This window comes from Ctenopharyngodon idella, chromosome 17, assembly GCF_019924925.1.
Source record: "Ctenopharyngodon idella isolate HZGC_01 chromosome 17, HZGC01, whole genome shotgun sequence".
Classification (NCBI taxonomy): domain Eukaryota; kingdom Metazoa; phylum Chordata; class Actinopteri; order Cypriniformes; family Xenocyprididae; genus Ctenopharyngodon; species Ctenopharyngodon idella.
In genome coordinates this window covers 27851478-27879186 of record NC_067236.1, presented here as the reverse complement: position 1 = coordinate 27879186, position 27709 = coordinate 27851478, and the positions used below count along the sequence as shown (strand labels likewise).

Here is a 27709-nt window from a genome sequence, read left to right as displayed (position 1 = left end):
ATAAAAAAAAAAAAAAAAAGGAATTATCAAGTGAACATTTCCAATCAAGCTCTAATTATGCTAAGAAGTGTGAACAATGTTATTTAATGTTTATTTAGAATACATAAAATTTGCGCTATGAAATTAGCCTCAGTGAGACAAAGGATTTGGCCATTTTATTCCAAAAGATATTTCCAAAAACATTCCAATGATGTGCTGGAAATGACACTATGGTGGAAAATACTGAGGGACAAATTAGACAAATTAGATCCTTAAATATTAAAGTCCCCCTGTACTCAACAATTATATCCCTTAAAACACATCTTTGATCACCAAAATGACATATTTAGATGTTTTTTTTTTTCCTGTGAAAAAAAATTCTTCATGCCTTAAAATAGCTTGAATGTAACTCTACACCCTTGCTTCATTTAGTATACGTGAATCTATGAATATGCTAATTAGCCCCACCTCCACTCACTCGTATGAGCTCGGAGATCCACTCGGTCAACTTGCTAGGTAACCGCTTTTTCCAACGTTGGACACATAACAGTAATTAATACGATTAGCCTTTTGCTTGACTACATTATCAAACAGCTAGTAATGTGTTGCTAATGTTACACAAACCATGTTCCCGTTCACCATCTCAGAGTCAAACAGCTGCCTTCTAACAATCAGTATCCTTATAAACGCTTTAACAACTCAGAACGTCAGACATATAATTCATCATAACATCGTATATACATAATACACCCATCATATTGCTAAATCTACCCGATTTTTCATATCAACAGAAAAATATACTGGGATAACCTGGCTTCTCTTGAGACTCTCTTGCTTCAGATCGGTCATAGTTAATGATATGCTAAAGCCCGCTGACATGTTGACATGATTAGTTACAAGGTAGTTTGTGATTTAAGGAACACCAGCGATTTCAGACCTCGTTTTTAACTCACTGCAGTTTTAAAGTGAAAATACTCAGCAATGGTGCTGACTTATGAATTTGCACATGGTTTGTCTTAAAGCATATTAAAACCACCACATTGACATATAAACAACATTAAAAACTTGATTTTCCCCACAGGGAGACTTTAAATACTATTGAAAATCTTTTGAAAAGTATTTTCAAAAAGTCCACAGAGCCAAAAGTGTCCATAATTGATGAAACATGCATCTACTTTACAGGTATTTGGGAAATACTGTACAAGAGTAACTCCACATGCTGACGTCATTGTGTGTGAGTTTGCATTTGTGCAGCCTGTGTTTGTATGTAAGATGCAGGTACCCTAAGCTCGATTTGTTGTGCGTCCTCCATGTCCTGCAGGGCGCAGCACTGGGCCTCCTGCAGGCGGCACTCTCTGTGCTGATGCTCCAGAGCCAGTTCCTGCACCTGCTGCGCCAGGTGCTCACGCTCTTGGCTGAACTGTGCCTGCAATTGCTGCAGCGCGCTTTTTGACTGCGACATCTGTAGCTCCAGGCTCTGCTTCAGCAGAGAGATCTGACACAACACAAACACAGAGAACAGCTTCAAACGACTCATACAGAAATTGGAAGCCCGATAAAAACTGTGAACTGTGGATGACTTAGATTTGGGTCAGGGTGAAGCTGATAATTTGAACAGAGAAATTTGAAGCATTTGAAGGAATTTGGATCCAAATCACTGTAAAAACAAGAACATTGACTTAAAAACAATTCATTATTGCATCGATCAGTATGGGACATGAGTCATTAAACTGAGACTGAAAAAATAAGAGCAATTTAAAATGTAATCCTTTCAGAAATAGCCCTGTTATACAGATGAAATATGACATCAACTGCATGTAACATGCTATTACAATAAGGTGAGGACTTTCTGTTGAGCTTTATCATCTGTTTTATGCTAGTAAAATCTATTAATTCAGATCTGCTGTGTAGTATTTCCTGAACTACCCCAGGGATACCCTAAATGAGAAAAGTAATGTAATCTAAATGGCTTATCTACCAAAAGAATATGACTGAATAAAAAATTTAAAAAAATTAGATGAGGCCTAAGATAAAGAAAAAATAAAGAGAAGTCTTGCTAATCACCAAGATAGAGAATAAACAGGAGATGGTGAGCACATCTTCGCCTGCAGCAAATGGAAGGCTGAAAATAGACACGGAGGCAATAAAATGAGAGCAAAACCAGAGGAGGGTCTGTTAAGGCAGTCTTCAGTGCCTGTACTACACTGTGTTTGAATTCACACACAGATTTGTCTCAACAAACTGTCGAGGGACTTATAAATCACAGGATTATTTGAGGTTGAAGGACCACGCTGAAGTTGATTTCAATAACTAAACTGTAACCTCCCTACAGACCAAAGTGTATCCGTCTTCATGAACTATGAAACAGTTCCTCACAGAGACTTCATTGCTTTGGGATGCACCCTTCATGGAAATTTTGGCTGATAATTATTGTCTATGGCCAATTACCAATATAATTGTCGATATTATGAATTTTTACTGTTTTTTTCCCCTTATAAACAAGATAAAAATAGAATTTAAATTATTTAAAAATAATAATTGAAATCAGACATAGAAACTTTTAAATTAAGGCTGTCAATTGATTAAATTCAATTAATTAATTAATCAAATTAATCATAATTAAATCACATATATTAATATTTGCCCAAAAAACATTTATAAGACATAAATGTATTATCGCATCAAATATATATTACAAAACATTGCTTTAGAAGTAAAGTCAATATATTGTTTATTTTATTTCATATTATTGAACATCAGCCTATTACTGGCACATTTAATTAATTAAACATAATTAAATCACATATATTAATATTTTCTAAATGTCCAATATATATATATATATATATATATATATATACACAATACCAGTCAAAAGTTTGGAAACATTACTATTTTTAATGTTTTTGAGCGAAGTCTCTTATGCTCATTAAGGCTGCATTTATTTCATAATAAATACAGAAAAAACAATAATATTGTGAAATATTATTATAATTTAAAATTACGGTTTTCTATTTTAATATACTTTAAAATATAATTTATTTCTGTGATGCAAAGCTGAATTGTTAGCATCATTACTCCAGTCTTCAGTGTCACATGATCCTTCAGAAATCATTGTAATATGCTGATTTATTATCAATGGAAACAGTTGTGCTGCTTAATATTATTTTATAACCTGTGATACTTTTTCAGGATTCTTTGATGAATAAAAGGTTAAAAAATATCAGCATTTATTTCAAATAGAAATCTTTTGTAACAATATACAGTACCGTTCAAAAGTTTGGGGTCAGTAATTTTTTTCTTTCTTTTTTTTTGAAAGAAATTAATACTTTTTTTCAGCACGGATGTGTTAAATTGATAAAAAGTGATACTAAAGATTTATATTATTAGAAAAGATTTATATTTTGAATAAATGCTGTTCTTTTTAACCTTTTATTCATCAATGAATCCTGAAAAAAGTATCACAGGTTCCAAAAAAATATTAAGCAACACAACTGTTTTCAACATTGATAATAACTGAGTATCAAATCAGCATATTAGAATGATTTCCGAAGGATCATGTGACACTGAAGACTGGAGTAATGATGCTGACAATTCAGCAAATTTATTATGGCATCAAATATATATTTCAAAAGGATGTTTTAGAAGTCAAGTCAATATATTGTTTATTTAATTTTATATTATTGAACATAAGCCTTTTGCTGGCATATAGTCATAGCAGTCTGTTTTGGAATCGAGTCGTAAATCTATCCGATGTAGACGTAGGGGCCGTACACACAGGAGTCACAATGATTAATTATGTTTTTTAATATAATTAATTAACTGTTTTTGTATTAAGCACACTAAATGAATGTGTTAAATTGACAGTGCTCATTTGAATATGTATTACAACCCGAATTCACAATAGAACATAGATAACATAACAAATGTTTAAACTTAGAAATTTTACAATTTTATGCACAAAATGAGTTCAAATTTGATGCCTGCTACAGGTCTCAAAAAAGTTGGGACGGGGGCATGTTTACCATGGTGTAGCATCTCCTCTTCTTTTCAAAACAGTGTGAAGACGTATGGGCATTGAGGTTATGAGTTTCTGGAGTTTTGGTGTCCCATTCTTGCCTGATATAGGTTTCCAGCTGCTGAAGAGTTTGTGGTCATCTTTTGTTTAATGATGTGCCAAATGTTCTCTATAGGTGAACGATCTGGACTGCAGGCAGGCCAATTCATCACTCGGACTCTTCTACGATGAAGCCATGCTGTTGTAATAGCTGCAGTATGTAGTTTTGCATTGTCCTGCTGAAATACACAAGGCCTCCCCTGAAATAGACGTCATTTGTTGCTCTAAAAGCTTTATATTCCAAATATAACATTCCAAAATGACATGCAAGCTGCCCATACCGTATGCATTTATGCACCCCCATACCATCAGAGATGCTGGCTTTTGAACTGAACGCTGATAACACACTGGAAGGTCTCCCTCCTCTTTAGCCCGGAGGACACGGCGTCCGTAATTTCCAACAAGAATGTCAAATTTGGACTTGTCTGACCATAGAACACTTTTCCACTTTGAAACAGTCCATTTTAAATGAGCCTTGGCCCACAGAACATGACGGCGCTTCTGGACCATGTTCACATATGGCTTCCTTTTTACATGATAGAGCTTTAGTTGGCATCTGCAGATGGCACGGCGGATTGTGTTTACCGACAGTGGTTTCTGGAAGTATTCCTGGGCCCATTTAGTAATGTCATTGACACAATCATGCCGATGAGTGATGCAGTGTCATCTGAGGGCCCGAAGACCACGGGCATCCAATAAAGGTCTTCGGCCTTGTCCCTTACGCTCAGAGATTTCTCCAGTTTCTCTGAATCTTTTGTTGATGCTATGCACTGTAGATGATGAGATTTGCAAAGCCTGTTTTAAAAGTATTCCACAATCTATTTACGCACTCTTTCACAGCTCTGCCATTCTTTGCTTAATTAGTTGCTAGATGTTCTCCCAGCTGAATCTTTTCAAAATTTCTTGCTTTTTCAGCCATTTGTTGCCCCCGTGCCAACTTTTTTGAGACCTGTAGCAGGCATCAAATTTGAAATTAGCTCATTTAGTGGATAAAAGTGTAAAATTTCTCCGTTTAAACATTTATGTTATCTGTGTTCTATTGTGAATAAAATATTGGCTCATGTGATTTGATAGTCTTTTAGTTTTCATTTTATTCAAATTTAAAAAACGTCCCAACTTTTCCAGAATTCAGGTTGTACAAAGATTAATATCTGTTTAGTAATCTGAAAGAGAACATACTATTTGAACTGAAAAAGCCCTATTACTGATATAGCCTGCTTCTGTCAGCCTGATGTCAACAACAAAACCATAAAAAATGCAAATATTGGCCAATGTCAATATAAAGTCACTGATAGTATAGAGCCCTAGTTTTACATGAGATCAGGGGCACTGACCTGAGGAAGCACTAAAGACAGACAACACAACACACATCAAGAGATGCTGACAGATGCCAGACGCAGCAACTTTTGGAGGCTCTTGAGTCTTGACATAAGCGACAGTGACGTGACTCTTGAGAGCGGCGGAGAGAAGTACACGAGGCAGGCTGTCACATTACAGAAAGTGCCAAACATGCAGAGTATCATGGGAAATGAGGTTGCACACTAGAGATGGTGTGTGTATTCTAAATTCTGAATATCTAGTTTGCATGATATTGCACAAGACCAAAAGAACTTTGAAAGCATCAGAATTTAAGAAAAAACATCACTTTAATCTAAACTAAATGACTTATGAAAGTTGTTGACAGTTACTCAAATAAGAACCACAGCTATGGGACTTCTTATGGCCTCAGGTGTCATACTACTCCAAATTAATATATTCAAGGAGACATACGATGGAAAACAAGAATTTACTTGATCTTTTAAAATAAAAAAGCTATGTACAGTAGATAATACTTTGTTCAAAACACAAAGCTCCCTTACCAGTCCAGCCAGACTTCGTTTCCAGCCAAGCTGCATGGTATTGGTGTCAGAAACACTAGCACATTAGCATATAATCATTGACATATGCATTTCAACATTTATTAAGTTCTGTCATGACAACTCTTGGAGAGATTGGCATGGTAATGGATATGGCAATGTTAATATATTTGGTCTTGACGGAATTACCGCTGGTACCGAGACTTGCTACTGTCAATACATTCACAAACATTGCTGTGAACATGTAAGACAAGTTGCTTATTTGCGTATATATTTAAAAAAAAAAAAAAAAAAAACCAACCTTGCTATGAGCACTTTACAGATGAAACTGTGACTTGACACAGCACTTACATACTGTTGTACTCATGTTGATTTGATTGCTTCTACTATTCTCATTTGTAAGTCGCTTTGGAGAAAAGCGTCTGCTAAATGACTAAATGTAAATGTTGCTGCTGCACAAATAATGTGCAGCTGGGGATGGTGAAGGGTTTCTGAAAGCACGCTGCAGACTGTGTTACAGTCTGGCTGTGTAGCAAGGAACTAGGACGACGGAGAATACGTAGTATAGTATTTAATGACAAAACAGGCAGGAATACACAAAGCACATCAACATGAACAAGAACGGACAAGGAGTGGAGGAAAACACAGGGTATATATACACGTGACAAACAAAGGGAACTTAATAAGGTAATTAACTAAACACAGGTGAAAGCAATGACTAATAAAACAGAATGGGGAAAACTAAGTCAAACTAACGGAACATAACAGTGAACATGTAACATATCGCCCCCCCTCCTGGGAAGGCGCGTCCTCGCGCCGTGGAAGTCCAACTGGGGGGGGGGATGGGTTGTTCTGGAGGAGGGCGAGGAGAAGAGGGGCGGCAAAATGAAAAAGAGTCCAAAGAAATAGTCCATGGGGGAGTGGAGGGTGGGAGGAGCCAAGGGGAAACCTGGAGCAGGAGGAGCCAGATGTTGGTCCAGAGACCAACCATGACGAGGCCCCAGGGTGGAGTCGCAGGTGGGAGGAGCCGTGGTGGTGTCGACGTGGTAGTAGACACCACCCTGGAGACGACCAACGGAGACGTGGTTAGTGATGGAGACGCTGATGTAGCCAGGAGACCGAGGTGGAGCCATGGCGACGAGCATCCGAGGTGGAACCGGGTGTCCAGAGGACAGAGGTTGAGCCGGTGGGACCGAGGATGTAGGCGGAACTGGAGGGAAGGAGGAGCCAGACGGCACCGTAGGTGTAGGCAGGTGGACGACTGACCAAGGCGGAGCCGGAAAGACGAGGGAGCCCGGAGAAACCGTATGGCCGATGGTGTCCGGTGGAGCCGAGGGAGGGAGGAGCCACGGTGGAACCGGAGTGTCGACTGTCCGAGGTGGAGCAGGGGGCACAGAGGCTTGAGGTGGAGACAGGGGACCCTCTGTGTGGGATGGCGCTGGTGGACAGAAGACCGTAGGCATCTGGCATACAGAAGATGAAGGGCTGAAGGACAGCAGCAATGGTGGGGCCGAGGAACTGGTTGGACGAGGAGGCGGGAGAGGGAGGCTGGGCAGAGACTCAGGAAACACGAGGGACACTGGAGAAACAGGCGCTGGAAAAACAGGAGAATCTGGAGATACAGGGGGCGCTGGAGATACAGGGGAATCGGGAAACACCTCTCCAAAAAAGTATATTAGATCAGCCTCAAACAAATCCTTCAACTCTTCTAAATAATGTCCAGAGCTCAACAAACTCACATTTACAGCGGTGGTGGTGTGGGCGGGGCTTTCCTCCCAGCCCTCGAGCTCCACAATCACTCCCTCAACGATGACTGGTGTTGCCGGCTCGCGCACCTGGTCAGAACCTGTCAGTGGTCCGGGCTCCAAGGCGATGAAAGGCTCCGTCCTTATTCTCGGCACGGGTTCGTCTCTCGCGGGTAGCCGGTCTCCACAGTCTGCGGTGGGCTCTAACAACATCTCCGTTGCGTCGCTCGCTGGTGGTGGTTGGTTGGTCTCTGGCAGTGAAGTGGGGCTGGTGGCGAAGTCCTCCTCCGCAGGGCCGATGGTGAATGGCGAGTTGTTACTCACCAGCACCCACTCCACGAATGCGGCGAAATCCTTACGAGGACCGCTCCCTGGCAGGCGTGCCCGAGACCGCTCGCTTAGGCTGGAATAGGTCGGGAAAGTGGGTTTGGCACGCCAACTCCAAAAAATCCCTTGTTTGTTCTTCTAGGGAGAGGTCTCTCTGCTCCAGGCATAAAAGGGTTACTGCTGGGCCCATGGTGACAGGAAAGGAAAAAAAAAAAGAAAGAAAAGAAAACGACGCAAAACTGTCTTGGTCCATTCTTCTGTTACAGTCTGGCTGTGTAGCAAGGAACAAGGACGACGGAGAATACGTAGTATAGTATTTAATGACAAAACAGGCAGGAATACACGAAGCACATCAACATGAACAAGAACGGACAAGGAGTGGAGGAAAACACGGTATATATACACGTGACAAACAAAGGGAACTTAACAAGTTAATTAACTAAACACAGGTGAAAGCAATGATTAATAAAACAGAATGGGGAAAACTAGGTCAAACTAACGGAACATAACAGTGAACATGTAACAGACTGGTAACAGCCAGTATTTGAATGTTGAGCCACAGCTCATTGGCCGCTAATGCAACAGCAACCAATCAGCTGTGCTATGTAGATAACGATGTGATCGCTACCAAATTGAGATAAGGACCTATCAGCCTGCGCCATCTAGAGTTTCATGACAGAACTAGTTATTTTTAGCAACTTATTTTGCCCTAATGAATGATCCAGTTACAGTTAAGTTAAAGGGTTAGTTCACTCAAAAATAAAAATTCTGTCATTAATTACTCTCCCAAAAAAGACAAACAAACGCACTCCGTCCGAGGTGCAGGTCAAGAGAGATAAATCTAAATATACATGAGATTTCACTGCACACTCACTTGCAAAAAGTTTTTATTAACCAACGTTTCGGCACAATTTCGATTGAACCACTGATTCGAAACAAAAGATTTGTAAAGCTTCGAAGCTTCATGAAGCAGTGTTTGGAAATCGCCCATCACTAGATATTACTGAATGAAGTCGTTATTTTTCTCGTCACTTTATGACACGGGTGTGGAACGACATGAGGGTGAGTAATTAATGACAGAATTTTCATTTTTGGGTGAACTAACAATTTAATAGAGGTAATTTAAATACAGAATATTTGTCTGTTTATTTATTTATTTATTTTTAAACTTTTGTTTTGCTACATTTTGGCTTTTACAAACATTTGTTTTGATTTGTTACATTTTTGTTTTATTTATATATATATATATTTTTTTTTTTTACAGATGTTTTGTTTGGTTACTTTTTTTGTTTATAAGAACATAAATATTTTTGCTACAGGAAACGTGAAAAACAAGTGTACATCTGGGAAAAAAATGCTACAAAAATGTTGAATACAAGCAACTTTTTTTTTTATTTTTTTTTTTACAAACGCTTTGATTTGTTGCATTTTTTGCATTTTTGTTAGATTTTTAGAAATGTTTTTTTTAAACATTTGTTTTGTTTAGTTACATTTTTGTATGTTCTTACCAATGTTTGTTTTGTTAAACTTTTGTTTGTTTTAAAACACAATTGTTTATATGACATGCTACAAGAAACCAGAAAAACAAGTGAACTTCTGGGGAAAAATGTTACAAAAGTAGCATAGAATACACATCTAAAATGTTAAATGTGGACAAAACACTCTTAAAAATAAAGGTTCTTTATTGGCATTGATAGTTCCATAAAAAAACTTTAACATCCATGGAATATTTCCATTGCACAAAAGGTTCTTTATAGAGGAAAAGGTTTCTTTTTATTATAAAAATGTTCTTCACACTAAGAACAAAAATTGTTCACTGAAAGGTTCTTCTATGGCACTGCTGCGAAAACCTCCTTTTTTTGAACTGTTATTTTTAAAAGTGTAGGTATAAATTACAAAAAGTCACCTGTGTGACCTTCTGTTACCTGTTCCAGGAGGTCCTCCACCTTCCTCTGCCAGCTCTCCCTGGCTGCCATCATCTCCAGGTCTCTCTGCTGGGAAAGTTGTGTCAGGGCCACCTGTTTCTCTGCCTGATATTCGGCTGTAAGCTCTTCCCGAAGACCCTTCAGCTCATCCCTGAGACAAAACAGAGAAGGAGAGGGCGCAACTGACAGGGTGAAACAGATACAAGGACGCATTACTTAAACAGCGTGGAAGTGACTCTGAAAGTAAGATATTAAAATGTTAATAAGAACCTCACAGATGTCTCAGTAACCTTCAGATCACTGTATATTGTGTGCTGCTCTGCGATTAGATGTTAACCTCTTACTCTTGTAATTAGCATATTTTAATCCAAATGCATGCCTGTGTAAGAGGATTTGTCACAGGCTTTCATGCAGGACAGACTGCTCCTATTTTAGATTTGATTTGCCGTGTGCTCTCTCTAAAAACCGAACACTGTGTACAGTCACAGTTTATTCAATTTAATGCACTGTGCACAGAAAATCTCGCTCTGTTTTTAGCTCTATCTTCTCTACAGTATGTATGACTCATATGTTTTGTGCAGCACCTTAGAGCATCGGTCCACTTGAGATCCAGCTCCTCTGTGATTTTGTCCATTTTCTGTTTCTCCTCTGTTTTGATAGCGATGACCCTGGCTTCATGTTGCTGTTTCTGGGTTTCTATCTCCTCCTGTGAGAGGATAATGATTCATCACAGGAAAAGCAAAGAGAGAAAGCAGTTTCCAGTAGAGCTGATTATACAAATGGCATCTTTAGACATGCAGGCTCTTCCTGCACTTCGCAGGCTTTAGTGCAAAACAAAAGCGGCTGTTTTTGGGTGTCTTAAAAATTGAATGAGGCTTAATTTTTCTTTTAAGATCTTCACCACGCTCCATTATCCATCTCCTATTGCAGTGATTGCCATGCCGAACTCCCGCTTCTCCCTCTAAACGGCGAGATGCGTCAGTGGTTTTCACGCTTCTAAAAGCGTGAAAGAACTTGAACATTTTATATCAACATCTCTGATAGCTGCTTCTGTTTTTCTATCTAATGAGAGCCTAAATCAAAATGCAAGTAATTCATAATAAATGGAGTAAAAAAAGTGGAGCGTTTTACTTGTAGGTCTGTAAGCAGATTGCTTGTCTCTCTCACTCTCGCCCTAGTGGCATCCAACTCGATGAGAAGCTTTTCCTGGCTGTCTTTAAGACAGGAGATGTGGCTCTCAGCAGAATCCAGATTTTCTTCACTCTCTTTCACAAGATCCTTCAAATGGGACACCTGAGAGAAGCCACAAAGACAATCAAATGTAAAAAATCAAAATATATGTGTCATTCTTACTATGCATATTACTATACATTTTCTTACATACATGTCTTGATATCATCAAGAAAATTTTATACTCACTATTTTTAAAGATAGAAATTATATAACAGTATATCATTTTCATCACAATATTTCAATAAACTCTGTTTTGGCGGCCATCTTTGCTATGTGCTTTAAATAAAAAAATAGCAATTTATTAAGAAATTTCCTTCATTATGTCCTTTTTCTAATTTAAATATTACAAAAGACATTATTCTTTAGGAAGTGACCTTTTGTTTGTGAAAAAACAAGCATTAGCAATGAATTCTGTGGTGTTTTGACTTTTCTTTAAACTCTAAAGCATTACAATATAATATAATAAAGACAATTATAAGTTGTCATATTAGACTGATATTGGAAGCAGATGATATCAATATAGATGTAAAATATAATAATTATTAAACAGGTACTGAGGAAAAAACATGTAAACACGGTTTATGAAAATTGTAAATTGGCATGTTGCTGATTTAACTTTGTCTACCAGCTCTGTCCAGCTAGACTTAAAGGTGCAATATGTAAAAATTTTGTCCGCTAGAGGTTGCTAGAGGCATATTCAAAACAAAGGCGTAGCTTGATGACGGCAAGTTTGAGCGCGGAATCTTGGGACATGTGGTCTTCACCTCAATGAACGGTGCAAAAGAATAGGGATAGGACTCGGGAAGAAATCATGTTCATGGATGCGATTATTAACGTTATTGTAGTATGAAGCAGAGCAGGACCGAGAGTTGTGGGAGCTGAACGAGGCCGCTGGAGCAATTGCACAACACACGCCTCACGAGCAGCGGAACTTTTATTATACCGCAGTCGCCGGCGCCGCTTCCGCTTTTCCGGTCATGAGTATGAGGTAACGCAGCTCTGTTTATCATATTAGATACATTTGAGTGTGTTGAAAATAATGTTATAACGTTACTCTGTGCGTTCGCTCGGCGGCTGCTATGAGACACTTGTTGCACACTGCAGTAAGCTAGATCGATTTTAGAATATCATATTAAATGCTGGATGGCTTGTGTTGATAAATGGCATGCAATTATTTTTAAAACGTATTGTATGATGGAGAAAAATGTGTATTACTGCTACTAAAAATAAAGCTGCATCTGATTATGCTATGTTAGCTACTTCACAAAATAGTGTTTTTCTCTGAGGCATGGTAAAGCATGGTACTCGCAAAAAATCAAGAAAATTTGATTTAAACAATAAGACTAAACGTGTTGAGCTATATAACAATAATTAGTTTTCTGTCTATAAATATATCAAAACAGTTGTTCCCTTGTCTATTAAAAAGTGTAATATATTAAAGTGTCTTTGGTGTTTCCATGGTTTCTACAAAATAAAACCGGAAACCGGGGGTAACGCGGGTATGACGCAATTGACAGGCGACTCCTCACACGTCCCGAAGCCTTGGTTAAAATTGCAATTTTCTCACGATTTACAAATAGTTGGAAACATTTGGGATATAGTAAGTACTCAAGTGAACAAAATATATAACACTGGCCTAGTGGTTTTTGGATATTTTACTGCAAAAATATTACATATTGCACCTTTAAAGCAGTGTTATTTTAGTATCACTGAGACATTATAGTTATATTGATTTTGAATTACTTGGCATTTTTATATTTTCATTTACATCTCCAATGTCTAATATTTTTAATATTTTTATTTCAGTTTTAGTTTTAGGTATTTTAGCGCATCAAGTTAAACTAAATGAAAATCAGAAATGTTTCCTCGTCAACTAGATGAAATAAAATAATTTTAGATATAATTTTTATATTTTATTTTATTTAATTTAATTTTTATTGCAAAAAAATTATTTAAATTTAAATTTTAAAATAAAAATAAATATTTTAAAGGGGTCATGAATTGAGAAATCAACTTTTCCTTGAGCTTTTAATATATAAGAGGTCATCGTACTATAAGAATATCCTGTAAGTTTCAGAACTGAAAACTTCCTTGTTAGTCCAATAAAAGCTTTTATTGACACCAGGCCCAGCGAACGACTGATCCTGGAATGTGCCTATCTATGTCATAGATAGGTAAAATGCCGCCTCCACAGAAGAAATTAACGCGTACTTCATCATTGCATTAGCCCCGCCCACTGGCGTGTTAGTAAGATGACGAGGAGAGAAGAGCGATACAGAACTAAAAATAGTATTACCTTTCAAAGGATCCTTATGCTAGGAATATGGTTATTTATTTTCAACAATGTGAATGTCTCAGTTGAGCATTATTTATTTGTATTCGGTACATTTCACTGTGGATTCTTTGGTAAATCAATCGCATTTTGATGCAGGCTTTGCAAACAGACTTTTACAATATGGACTCGACTGTAATGCAACAACATGTAAGTAATCATGTTAATTCTAATGCTTGATCTGATATGTAATGATTCATGTACAGTCAGATGTTCTTTGTCTATTTGTCAGTAAATCAAACTAGTGACTAAACGGTCAACTTCACATTGTTTCTCTTAGTAGGATGAAAATAATCTGTTATTTAAATGGTGATTAAATGATATAAAGAAAGTGATCAAAGAACGCTCCCTTTGCATTCGTTGGAGCTGTCAATCAAACAGCGCAAGTTTATCAGTGACTGAGTTATGGACTCGCAGCAAAACTCCAGTTTTATTCAATAAATCTCTTAGTTACATCATGTCTGCACTGTTAGTGACGATGAAAGCATTTGTTAGTGTACAGAAATTGAGTTTCAATAACGGGATCACTGCATTCATGCGCTCAACAACATGTCTGTGATCGACTACATGCTCATCACTGCAACATTTCATACACTATTTAAATATAATGCCATAGATATAAATGTAATGCAGCACCTTTCACGATTAGTTAATCTTGAGAGCTGTAATAGTAAAAATGTTCTAAAAGAGAGAGTAATACTTGGCTATTTCAAATAGAAAGATGTCAGCCAATCACAGCAGTGGGCGTTTACACTGAAGTCTCACAGCAGACACGCCCCTTAAAACAGAGCGTTCAAATAAGAGGGCTAAAATCAGGATAGCAAAAATGCCTATTATTTCTAAATTATGACAATTTTTCATGTAAAAAGCATATTAACATTATAAGTGCACCCCAGGAAACATTATAAAACAATAAAACAACGCAGTTCATTGTCGCCTTAAAAAAAAAAAAAATATATATATATATATATATATATATATATATATATATATACACTTTGTTTTAATTATATTTCAAGTAACAAAAAAATGTTTATGTTCTTAGTTTTAGTCAATTATAATAACCCTGACAGTAGAAATGCAGCTGATCAAACATCTAAACCAGTTTGGACCAGACCCAAAAAAAAAAAAAAAAATCAAGCTACCATGAGATGTGTTTTGAAGCAGAAAAGTTTAAAAAAACCTCTTGGTTGGCCATGTTGAGCTTGGTAGTGAGTTCCTCTCGTATAGTCTCCAGTTGCTGTTGCAGGTGGTTTCTCTGCTCTTCCAATGACAGACGCCGGATATCAAACTGTTGTCTCATCTCCTGGCAGAGTAAACATGACACGAAAACATTAGAAAAGCCATAGTAGAGCATCGAAATGAGAGGTGAATCCAGACAGTAGGACAATCTGCTGCTGAAAAATTGAGTCTTTTTTTAAAATAATTACATAGGAGCTGTAAAAGAGCTTTGTTGAGCACAGAGACATTTTCAAAAAATAAAGTGACATGATTGTCATGAGATGACAAGAAGATTAGTCTCAATATCTGTCATGATTGAAAGCTGTTTTTATAGAGCATCACAAAAACTGTGGGAATAATATCTCTGTCACATTGTCATCATTGCAATGAGAAACGGCTGTTTGCATAATCAACACCACTCAACGAGGAGCAGAAAATGTAATTAGGCATAGCTCCCAGGGTTTCAATAGATGGTTTGGGAACAGTGGTAATCCACCAGTCTTGTTTAGTAATATTTTTAATTTGTTTTGCATTAAGATGATGCAGTTTATTTTTATGAAACAGAACACAGAGAATAACAAAAAGCAAAAGAGAACACAAGGGAGGGAATATGTAAAGCGAAACTGCTCATAAAGCAAAAACTTAAAGCTCAGAATAGATCTGAAGAAGCACTAAATCCATAGTAAAAATATATGTTCTTACACTGAGCAGCTGATTCTTCTCTCTCTCAGCAGCACTGCGAGCACTTTCCTGCTGGACTCTGTGTTTCTCCTTGAGTTCTTCTAAGGACTCTGCCTGGCTTTCTTTCAGACAGGCCGCTTCCTCCTCGTATTTGGCCCTGATTTGCGCCAGCTCCATCTCATAGCTCTGCTTTTCCTCACGAAGCGACTGCCAAAACAGCACAGCTTCATTTACACATTGTCAAGACTCGATATCTTCAGTTGAACACCTGATAATTGTTTTCAGTTGGCAGTGACTGATTTCAAAATACTGTTTAGCAACAGTTTGTGTACATGATATTTGGTTTGTATGATTATAAAGTACCAATTCCTAGGGATGTAACCAAATACTCAAGATTACAGGGGACTAAATGTAAAATTCGAATAATCTGTCAGTGGAAAACTCATATTGATCAAGCAATAATTACTGAATATTGCAGGGAATTTGTCATGTTGCATCAATGTAACCTATATTAGGACATTAAAAGTTGAAATACACTACAATTTAAAAGTCTGGAGTCGGTAAGGTTTTTATGTTTTTGAAAGAAGTCTCTAATGCTCACCATGGCAGCAATTTAAAAACTTTAATATATTATTATTATAAAAATGTTTAATATATTTTAAAATGTCATTTTTTAAGTCTTTTGTAAGTCATTTTAGATAAAAGCGTCTACTAACTATATTAAAGCTATTATGCCCCTTTTTACAAGATGTAATATAAGTCTCTGGTGTCCCCAGAATGTGTCTGTTAAGTTTCAGCTCAAAATACCCCACAGATAATTTATTCTAAGTTGTAAAATTTGCCCCTATTTTGGTGTGAGCAAAAACACACCGTTTTTGTGTGTGTCACTTTAAATGCAAATGAGCTGCTGCTCCCGGCACCTTTTCCAGAAGAGGGTGGAGCTTTAACAGCTCGCGCTTCGGTTGCTCAACAACAACAAAGCTGGAGAATCTCACGAGCCAAAATGATGATTGTTGGTAACAGTGTTCAGCCTTACATTGTTCAAACCAGAGTCGGACACTGATGGAGAGACTCAGGAAGAAGTTACAACTTTTAGAAAGCATCTGGATGTTTCTGAATGGTTAATGGATAAATTTATGTAGTTGCTGTGGAGTTGATTCAACTCATCGACTAGCATCGACTAGACTCTTTTGTGCAAATCCAGCGTTGAATTGACCCTCGATTGTCAGGGCCAGATTATCCATAAACGGGATTGAACGAGTGCCCTGGGGCACCAGCCAATAGGGGAGCACCAAGTGATTAATATAATAACTAGACCTTTAAAAAAAAATTCATGTTTTGTATATATATTATTTTGCTGGAAAGATACGGATACAAAATGAACAGTTAATGATACAATATATACAGAGAGAATATAAAATATATGCATATGAAGAATTGCGATTCACAGCCACCTTTTAAAAAAGTACCTGCAATATCAAGTTTTTTCGAAAAATCGTTCACCAGAGGATATACTGCAAATTCTACAAAAAATTGGGCTACAGACTACTTTCCCAAGTGTATTCGTTGCACTCAGACTGTACTTTACCCTTCCCGTTGCCAACTGCGAGGGTGAGAGATCCTCCTCTCAACTTAAAAGTGTGAAGAATGAACTCAGGACAACCATGAGACAGAAGCGGCTGTCTGCACTCTTTCTGCTGGCTATTGAATCCGAATTAGTCAGGGGACTTTGAGGATTGATGCTGCCTTCATTTGTTATTGGAAATTTCATAATTCCCACTTAAGAAGTCGTGATTACATGATTGTTGCATTCAAGTGCTTTCATGTCGGAATGAACAGGACTCACGGAAGACACCAGGTTTATTCTTGCCTATTTATTGGGAAAATCTTATAAAAACCAAAATTATAGGCCTATGTAGCGTCCCATGCACTGACAACCATATAAACATTCACAGTGCTATCTAGATAGTCCGGTTGCTGACAATTCTGTAATTTCGGTCAAATGCAGGCAATTTTTCACTGTGTATAAAACATACAATATGCTTCAATGATTACACATATATGTAAATGTTCATGTGCAATTTTTACCTAGGAAGCTCGTATTTACGATAATTCCAATAGCACGTGAAGGCAGCACGCACAAAGTAGAAAAAATATTTTTTTCAGGATTCTTTGATGAATAGAAATTTGAAAAGATCAGCATTTATTTGAAATATAAATCATTTTAATTCATCCTTGCAGAATAAAAATATGAATTTCTTTCAAAATAAATTCTTACTGACTCAAAACTTTTGAACGGTATGTAATATAAAAAGAAAAATGGTGAAGAATGACTTGCCTTCTCCAGAGTGAGGATCTTCTGATGCTGTTGTTCTTCCAGGGTTTGTATCTGTTTCTGAAGTCTCTCTCTCTCCTCCTCCAGCTGGAGGATCTTCTCCTTCAGGCGGTTCTGCTCTGATCCAAGATCCCTGATAGTGGCCTCGTGGCTCATTTGGGTCGCTTGAAGAGAGCCTATCTGACCTGTTAATGAAATACATGGGGTGTGTTGTTAGATTAATTCTTCCTCAAAAATTAAATGTGACATATTATTTGTGGATATGAAGGAGTCAATTGCAGCATCTTTTGCGAAGTGAAAAATCAGAGCTATGTAAATCAATCTCTGCCAAGCTATCACAAAACTGTTACCTTTCTAAAAAAACCTCTCACATTGCAGCTTGAGTGAGTCACAGTCATATGCTGAAGAAAAATGTAATTTGGTCATGACATTATTCTCACTGGCTTTGTGAAGGATTTCATTGGCCTGCTGCTGAACTCGATCTCTGCTTCCCTCCAGCTCATATTCTGTATCTTTCAGCTGCATCACCCAAATCTCTCCATCCTGTATGGCCTCTTCCAGCTGCTTGTGTAACTCCTGTCAAGGAAAAAAACTTAAATTACTTTTCTGAGATGCATTATTACTTATAAAGCATATAAACTCACAAACTCATCTCAATGTTGTTTGCTTCTTTTCATTTTAAAATAAGCACCCAATACATTTTGAAGAGAACTGCCACTTTTGGCCTTGTGGAGTCTAAACAAACTTTTCACACTCATACTTTATGTAATTTGTCCACAAACAATGTACAGTGTACTGTTCATACATGCATCATGAGAGAATTCTGTCATTTTTATCATTTTTCTGAACCATCATTAATATTTTTCATTAATAACACCACTTCTCAAATTATGTTGTGTTTAATAGCATTGTGTAATGGAAATTACATTTTAAATATTTTGGAATACTGCCATCACTTTTGTCCTACTAAGGCTAATTTCATAGCTAGCATTTTATATATTCCAAATAAATACAACTAAATATTATTTTCACACATTTGCAAAGTTACATTTGGGAAATAATGCACAATATATTATCTTTAGCTCATGCATGTCATTTTTATACTTTGTCTGATTTTTTTTTTTTTTTTTTTTTGAACTTTTGATCAAGTTTTATTAGGGTCAAAGTTATGGTACGTGAAAACAAGGTAAATTAAAAATACACTACCATTTGCCAAAACCTTGGGGTCAGTAAGATTATTTTTAAAGAAATTAATAACTTTTATTCAGCAATAATGCATTAAATTAATCAAAATACAATAAAGACAATTAAGATTTCTATTTTAAATATTTATCTAACTTTCTACTTATCAAAAAAATCCTGAAAAAAAGTATCACAGTTTCTAAAAAATATTAAAAAGAAATTACGAATTACATTTTAAAAAGTGTTAAAATAAAAAGAACCAGTTATTTTAAATTGTAATATTTTGTTATTGGTTTTAATTATTGTTTGTTGTTGTTATTTGTTATTGACTGCATTTATTTGTTATTGTTGAATATTATTGTTTTTATTGTGTTTTTGAGCAAATAAATGTAGTATTGGTAAGCATAACAGCTTCTTTCAAAAACAAAAATGCTAGTGTACATTAAATGGTTTATTTTATTTCTTGTTATATTACAGTTTTAAAAAATATCTCATATATAACAGATTTCCATTTTTAGATTGAAATATTGGGTTTGGGAAAAGGCTTAAATGATAAAATCTACAATAAAAAGTAATAAAATTAAATTATGAAGACACTGTAAGACATTTCCAAGACTATTTTAATATGACATTAATATTACAGAAAAATTCTGACAGTTTTAATAAAAAAAAATAAAAAATCAACCCCCTAAAAGTGCCTAGAGTTGGAGAAGCACTCTTCAATGAATCTTCATTTACTGAAAATGCTAAAATCATTACCGTAATTGTGACTTCTGCATTGTTAAGAGACGCCTGGAGTCTGTTGGTCTTGTCCCTGCTCTCTCGCGCCTCATCCTGAGCTCTGTGTAGTTCAGCGCGGAGTTTACATAGGGTCCTCTGAAGCGCCGCCTCCTGCACCTGAAACTCCTTCCTCAGTTCCACCTCCGTCCTCTTCCAGGCCAGCAAGTTCTCTGTGGTGAGCTGCTGCGTTCGCCTCATGGCCTCCAGCTCGCGTTCATAGAACCCTTGAGCCTTGCTCAGCTTGGCCTCGTATTCCTCCACCAGCCGAACCTTGTCCTGCATCAGCTCCTCCACGCGCTCCATGAGCGACTCCAGCTCAGTACGGTGCAGCTCGGCCAGTTTCTCCTGTTCCAGGCTGGAGGACGCACTCTGGTTCTCCTGGCTTTCCAGCAGCTCCTGGACTTCCTGTCGGTGGACTGACTTGAGCTCCTCCAATGCCCGGCGTTTTTCCTGCTCAAACTGGGCTTGCACATGGCTGAAGGAGCGCAGCTTCTCTTCGAACTCGTGCCGCATTTCCTCCACTTCACGGGACATGGAGACCACACGTTGCGTGTGCTGAGCCTCCGTGCAGAGCTGCGTGTCCTCCATGCGCTGACGGTACATCTCGAACTCTGCCAGCGCTTGGCGCTTCATGTGTTCGTGCAGCTCCACGGATTCCTCCAGGGACTGTAGGCGGCGTTTTAGGTCAGCCTCGTCCCCGATTTTGCTCTTGTAGTGAAGGATCTTCTCTCGAGTCTCCGTCAGGATGTGCTGCACCTCCTCATCATGGGCATCCTTCAGAGACTGGATGGCATCTTCATGCTCGTCGTTTTTCGTATTGAGGGCGTAAATGACCTATGAGAAACATGGGTGATGATGAATCAGTTTTTATACAGCTGCAGAAAATTCATTTCTGGACAGCCTCTGTCTTTCATCTCACTCCCTCTAAAAATCTGTGATTAGCTGTAAGCACCCTTAAAATCTGTGATTATGTGACTCCTTCATGTTTACTTAAAACAGCAGCTGCAGTAAGAAATATGAGTTTATTTTACATGGATTATTTCACTTAAGAGTCATAATATTTAGTATTGGCAGATCCAATCATAGTCAACACAGGTCAGCAAAGTACGATGTGGAGGCCAGACCTTTATTTCTCTGAAACACAAAATTCGATAGTCTGTTTTTGTTTTGTTTTTTTGTCCATACTATGAAATTTCAAAAACAGTTGAAACATTGATCAAAATATCTTCTATTGTATTCCAGAGGGGAGACACAGGTTTGGAACTAGAGCTGGACGACATGACCTAAATTCTTGATTAATTGAACATTTTACCTCGATTACGATTAATGAACGATTATTTTTGTTTGTTTTTGCTCTTTTTGCCCTCATAGTTCACTGACTGTACTGCACATATGCTTGACTATTAAAGGTGGGATATTTTTTCCTAATGAAAGAGTGCTTCAACATAACAGCTCACTTTCAGCAGTTATTTTATCTATGGTTCGTAACATTTCTTACAGATTTCTGCTCGTTGTAAATCAGATACAGATAAATGAACACAGTATCAGTACATTTATTTGAATGCATTAATGAGAGAGCGATTGCGTGTGTGAATTAGTCATACTTTCCATCTATTAATTATGAAGCTGTGGATTGTACTTAGTTACTTCAAAAGCAGAAAAATATATGCTATAACTTTTGAGTTTCTAAGCTACTTTACTGATAAATCAGTGTTGACAATGAGTTTCTGCGCTCCTCTCTGTGCGCGCGATCTTCACGTGATACTGTCTGTATGAGTGTTCGTATGCCACAATCCATCAGCGAAGTAGCTCAATAATGATACATACTGTATCCAATGGTCTAAATTTGCTTGAATGTCCAAACTGGCAAGCCTTAAAACACATTCAATTGACAAAGTTTAGTGAAGACGCAAGTGAAAGTGATCTGGCTTCAGGGCTCGCGCGTTACTAGAGACATAATGCGACTCGGCTGTCTGTGTCACAGAAAACAGCTTGTGAGCTCTGAGGTGTTTTCCATATTGTTGTTCTTGAAATATGTAAAATCACTTGAATGTTCAAACTGGCAAGCCTTTAAAGGGTTAGTTCACCCAAAAATGAAAATTCTGTCATTAATTACTCACCCTCATGCCGTTTCAAAACACTGCTTCAGGAAGCTTTGGAGCGTTATGAATCAGCGTATCGAATCATGATTCGGATCGCATGTCAAACCGCCAAACTGCTGAAATCACGTGACTTTGACCGCTGATTCGACACGGTGATTCATAACGCTCCGAAGCTTCATGAAGCAGTGTTTTGAAATCGGCCATCTCTATATAAGTCGTTATTTTGTTTTTTTTTGGCGCACCAAAAATATTCTCGTCGCTTTATAATATTAATATTGAACCACTGTACTCACATGAACTGATTTAAATATGTTTTAGTACATTAATGGATCTTGAGAGAGGAAATGTCATTGCTGGCTATGCAGGCCTCACTGAGCCATCGGATTTCAACAAAAATATCTTAATTTGTGTTCCGAAGATTAATGAAGGTCTTGCGGGTGTGGAGCGGCATGAGGGTGAGTAATTAATGACAGAATTTTCATTTTTGGGTGAACTAACCCTTTAAACACATACAATACAAACTTTTGTGAGGATGCAAGCGAAAGTGATCTCACTTCGGGCTCGCACGCTGTCTGTCTGTGTTGACTCGGCATTTGAGTTCGCCTCCATGTTGCTTCCATACCGCTGACTGGACGGGACAAAGTCACGTGATGAACTTTACACAGTTATTGAACTGAACTGAATCAACACTAAACTGATTTGAGCTGAATAATGACACTATTGTCTTTGTAGAGCTGCTTAATAGCAGAATTTGTTAAAGTTGTCTCATATTTGTTAGTTTCCATCACTGATTCTTTTATTTTCCTATACTGTGAAGCTGCTTTGAAACAATTGTATGAAGTGCCATATAAATAAAGCTGATTTGACCTGAAGTTTCTTTTTAAGCCAAGAAATATTCCCTTCAAGCCACATGAAGATGTGCACCTCCAAAGTGTGCACCACTGTCACCAAATCAGACATAAGAACAGAAGAAAACAAACAAACAGAGGAAAACTGCACTCCAATCAGGACAAATATACATCTAAAGTGACAAAAAATAGAGGAATAGCCATTACAGACCCAGTACACAACCTCTGACCTCTGGCAAGCACCACAGAGCACTGGCAACCAAAACAGATTCTTTCTATTGACCATTTTACATAAACATATATTCATATTTATGCTGTTTCAATGCTCTATATCCAATTTGCCCATTCTAATACAAATATTTAAAAGTGTATTTTTTGTTATGTATTTTCTTGCATACATAATATATGTTCAGATTCCTCAGAGCTTCTGTAAATCAAATCAAATTCCTTGTATTTCTATAAAGCTCTTTCTGATTTGGACCAAATCCTTAATTTAATAAACAAGAGTCTGTTTTCCTTTCGGAGCCAACAGTTTTTCCAGCCAAACATTTCATAACCATGACTCTCTTTCCGTGTGCTTAAAGAGTTGCACATCAAAGCAAGCCGCCCTCACTTGCTGCTCGCTCGCTGCTGTTCTCCTTTTCATCTTTAATTGATTCCTTTCTGTCGCATCCATGTTATTAACATACTGTAAGGACTCTCTATTCTGCACAACTGTAGTTATGCAAAGTAGCCCTACCTAGTTTAATTAGTGTATTAATACATTCCCTGTCAGTTTAAAACTAGATTTTCCTAAACAAAGCTCTTGATTTAGTTTACTTAAAAATACCACATTGAAAATGTGCATTTAAAATTTTAATAGCTCAAAAAACATACCTAACATTTAATTATCATGTTTAAACAGCATGTCTTATATGAAAACATACAGTAAACACAATTTCAACTTCATAACACACGACACAACCAAAAAGTCCTTACATTACTTCTGAATAGGGTCTTATAAATAAATGCAATTTGCACATAATCTTAAACAGTATAGTATTGTAAACAGTATGTTTTTGCTGTGTTCAAAAAGGACCCAAACACAAACAACATCTAGAATGAATACTAGTCACATTTCTGTGAAATGCATGCCTACTTTGTGGTAAAATCTTGTATCTGCATGCCTACTGGATTTTGTTTACATCAAAAGAACAAATGAAAATCATCTGAAAGGGAAAATAAGAGGTTAATTATTGTTGTTTTCACGCATACATCAAATTAAGGTCTGGGACTCTAAACAAATACAGTGAAATAATGAATAAAATGAAATCAGAGGTAAAATTAATATGGCACGCACTATTGATAAACATGAATGTTAATAAACTACAGTAGACTGATTATCTCTGCATTAAAGACTCATTATGTAAGATGCGTTGTTTTTGTAGAAATTAATCGTAGATTAAATGCAGTTTGCCAATCTTGTCTGGGATTATAAACAGATTTTTGCAGGGGAAAAAAACACTGCAGTTCAAAAATATGCAATATGTAGGGCATCATCTCTATGGGGGATAAGGATTAAACATCATGCAGAATCCTGGTGACTATATATTCATATTAAAGTTGAGATAATACCATCTAAAATCAGACAATTTCCCTAAAATATGAGCTATGTGATCATACCAACCTTAGTGAGTTGTGCTATTTTTTTACTCATCTTCAGGTGCAGATCTTGAGTGTATTCCATGGTCAGAGCAGATTCGTAGAGTAAATGGCTGGATGTGGAGGATGGACTGGTGCTTGATCCAGAAGCAGCAGCGGGAGGATTGATACCCGGAGCAGCGCTGTACGGCGGCTGCCAGCCCGTCCCCGTCGCCATCTTCACGTACTGTCACGATCAAAAATCCCTCGCAAGTGGGTTAAGGATGATCCTGCGCCATCAGTATACCTGTCATCCATATGAATTCATGTAAACCCATCATCCTGTTTGTCTGTACGTGTCGATCACCGTTTGCAGATGAAAGGACTGTTCACCTGACTCAATAAACAATCAATATTATTAGCGTCTGATATTAGCGATTCATGACAGACGTGGTTTTTATTGGTTTACATCAGCCAGACATCAATGGCGGGAAACGAATGAAAATGAACTGAGCGCTAGAATGTAACATTCGAGCATCATCACATACACGCACAGTGGAAGATGCGGAGCGAGGAGAGAGAGTTGTAAATGACGTCAGAGCAGTACGGTTGCCTCTCTCTCTCTCTCTCTCTCTCTCTCTCTCTCTCTCTCTCTCTCTCTCTCTCACTGCTTTTCTGCTGCAAATACGTGATATAAATACAAAAGGGCCCACGAATTATCAAAACAAAGAATAGCACGAACTATGACATACCAACAAGCATAGTTAGTGTTCATTTACTCAGTTCAGTATGGTTAGTTGCGTGTATACTAATATAATATAATATAATATAATATAATAATATAAAGGGGTGAATTCATGGTGATTGGGACACTTTTTTCCATTGAGATGACTTGGAAAAAGTGTCCCAATCAACCAGAATTCATCCTAATATAATATAATATAATATAATATAATATAATATAATATAATAACATATTATTTATTTATTTTATTTTATTTTTTACATTTTTATAATTGTATTGAATTAAATTGTTTATTAATTGCGTGTATTCATAGGCAATATTATTATATTATCAATATCCATCTATCATATATTATATATATTGAGTATATTCTCTTGATTAGAATTTGTAATTAATTTTATTAAAATAAATTTGTTGTTATTTTTAATGATGTGATTTATTATGCATTTGATATATAATATAATATAATATAATATAATATAATATACTCTGGTATAGTGTTTATGGAGTATATTCTATATTGTTTTTTTTTTCCTTTTTATAATTGTATTAAATTATTTTGTTTATTAATTGTGTGTATTCATAGGCAATATTATTATATTATCAATATCCATCTATCATATATTATATATATTGAGTATATTCTCTTGATTAGAATTTGTAATTAATTTTATTAAAATAAATTTGTTGTTATTTTTAATTATGTGATTTATTATGCATTTGATATATAATATAATATAATATAATATAATATACTCTGGTATAGTGTTTATGGAGTATATTCTATATTGTTCTTTTTTTTCCTTTTTATAATTGTATTAAATTAATTTGTTTATTAATTGTGTGTATTCATAGGCAATATTATTATATTATCAATATCCATCTATCATATATTATATATATTGAGTATATTCTCTTGATTAGAATTTGTAATTAATTTTATTAAAATAAATTTGTTGTTATTTTTAATTATGTGATTTATTATGCATTTGATATATAATATAATATAATATAATATAATATAATATAATATACTCTGGTATAGTGTTTATGGAGTATATTCTATTTATTGTTTTTTTTTTCCTTTTTATAATTGTATTAAATTAATTTGTTTATTAATTGTGTATTCATAGGCAATATTATTATATTATCAATGTCCATCTATCATATATTATATATTGAGTATATTATTTTGATTTTAATTTGTATTTAATTTGATTAAAATAAATTTGTTGTTATTTTTAATTATGTGATTTATTATGCATTTGATACCTATAGTAGGCCTATCTATTTACACACATTTTTATATATAATATAATATAATATCTCTGGTATAGTTTTTATGGAATATATTCTTTTTATTATATATTTTTTTAATTTGTCTAATTTTATTAAAATAATTTGTTTAGTTGTGTGTATACATATTATATTATGCAATATCCATCTATTACATTATATTACATTATATTATGATGTATATTGGGTATATTGTCTTTAATATAATTGATTTAATTTAATTAAAATAATTTAGTTTTTGTTATTTATTTTTAATTATGTCATTTATTATGTATTTGATCTAGCTATCTATTTATGCACGCACGCGCGCACACACGATGGGTTTTCATGTTTTATGGGGACTTTCCAGAATTTTTATTCTGTACAAACTGTATATTCTATCCCTTAACCCCAAACCTATCCATTACAGAAAACTTTATGCATTTTTACATTTTCTAAAAACATCACTAAATATGATTTATTATAAGCTGTCTTCCTCACGGGGACCAAAAAATGTCCCCGTTGGCTCGTTGGTTATCTGCAGACATACATTTGATTTATCAATAAAACCTCAAGCAACAGTCTTTACTGAGTCCAAAAGTGCTTTTGTTGAGTAATTACTGCCACCTACAGGAGTTTGAGTGATATGTTTCTACTGATGTTTACTACACCTAACTCATTTCAGTAAGTAAAAAGTAATGTTTTTTTTCGGCTTCTGGGCTGTGTGATGTGATGTGATGTGATGTGATGTGATGTGATGTGATGGCCAGGAAATAATTGCAAAACATTGCAAAAGATTTATCTAAAAGGTGTGGTGTGGGTCAACATTGTGCTTTCAGCAACACACCAAAGTCAACTTCTAATGCACACCCATAAAAGATCCTACTGTAGCCTATCGATGTACATTTTGAGTTCCAAAACTCTTGGTTGTCTTTTCAAAATAGCAAAGCAAACTATGTTTATCTCCCACATGCAAACTTACACAGACTCCTAAACCAAGTAACAGGAAACCAGAAACATTATCATCAGAAGAAAGATGATATAATCTAATCTTCTTCCTTCTTGACATCGGAAAGCTTTAACCATTTTACTTCCTCTTATTTGGTCTGTCATTTTAAACATAATTTTGCTGCAGAAAAGCATGTTGGAACTTGAATTAGGTGTGTCTTCTTCCAACACAAACAGGACTTCAGATTGCCTAATAAATTTAGGTCTGTATGAGGAAAAATGAACAGAAAGGTATTTTTATTTTGATTCTTTATAATGGATTTTATAAATACACGCCAATTCACAATTTTTTTTTTATGTTATTTTGTAATAAATATATAGTGGAGCTCATTTACCCTATATGTGGATTGCATAAGAATAACAACACAAATATCTAAGAGACTAGTTTTATTGAATAT

General features: G+C 36.1%; 1 protein-coding gene across 3 annotated transcripts in view; it reads right to left on the bottom strand.

Annotated features, from left to right (window-relative positions):
• Positions 1-24876, bottom strand: part of fam184aa (family with sequence similarity 184 member Aa) — a 44876-nt gene extending 20000 nt beyond the window's left edge. Inside the window, exons 1-10 of one of the 3 annotated variants that reach the window (XM_051868423.1) lie at positions 24330-24876; positions 19693-20547; positions 18192-18327; positions 17755-17936; positions 15438-15623; positions 14698-14820; positions 11081-11242; positions 10534-10655; positions 9950-10100; positions 1262-1474 (exon numbers count right to left, since the gene is read on the bottom strand). In XM_051868423.1, coding sequence (XP_051724383.1) covers positions 1262-1474; positions 9950-10100; positions 10534-10655; positions 11081-11242; positions 14698-14820; positions 15438-15623; positions 17755-17936; positions 18192-18327; positions 19693-20547; positions 24330-24521 — 2322 coding nt within the window. In that variant the 5' untranslated portion in view covers positions 24522-24876. The remainder of the gene's footprint in view (positions 1-1261; positions 1475-9949; positions 10101-10533; positions 10656-11080; positions 11243-14697; positions 14821-15437; positions 15624-17754; positions 17937-18191; positions 18328-19692; positions 20548-24329) is intronic. The other 2 variants (XM_051868426.1, XM_051868424.1) reach the window with 2 other exon arrangements.
• Positions 24877-27709: the final 2833 nt, after the last annotated feature.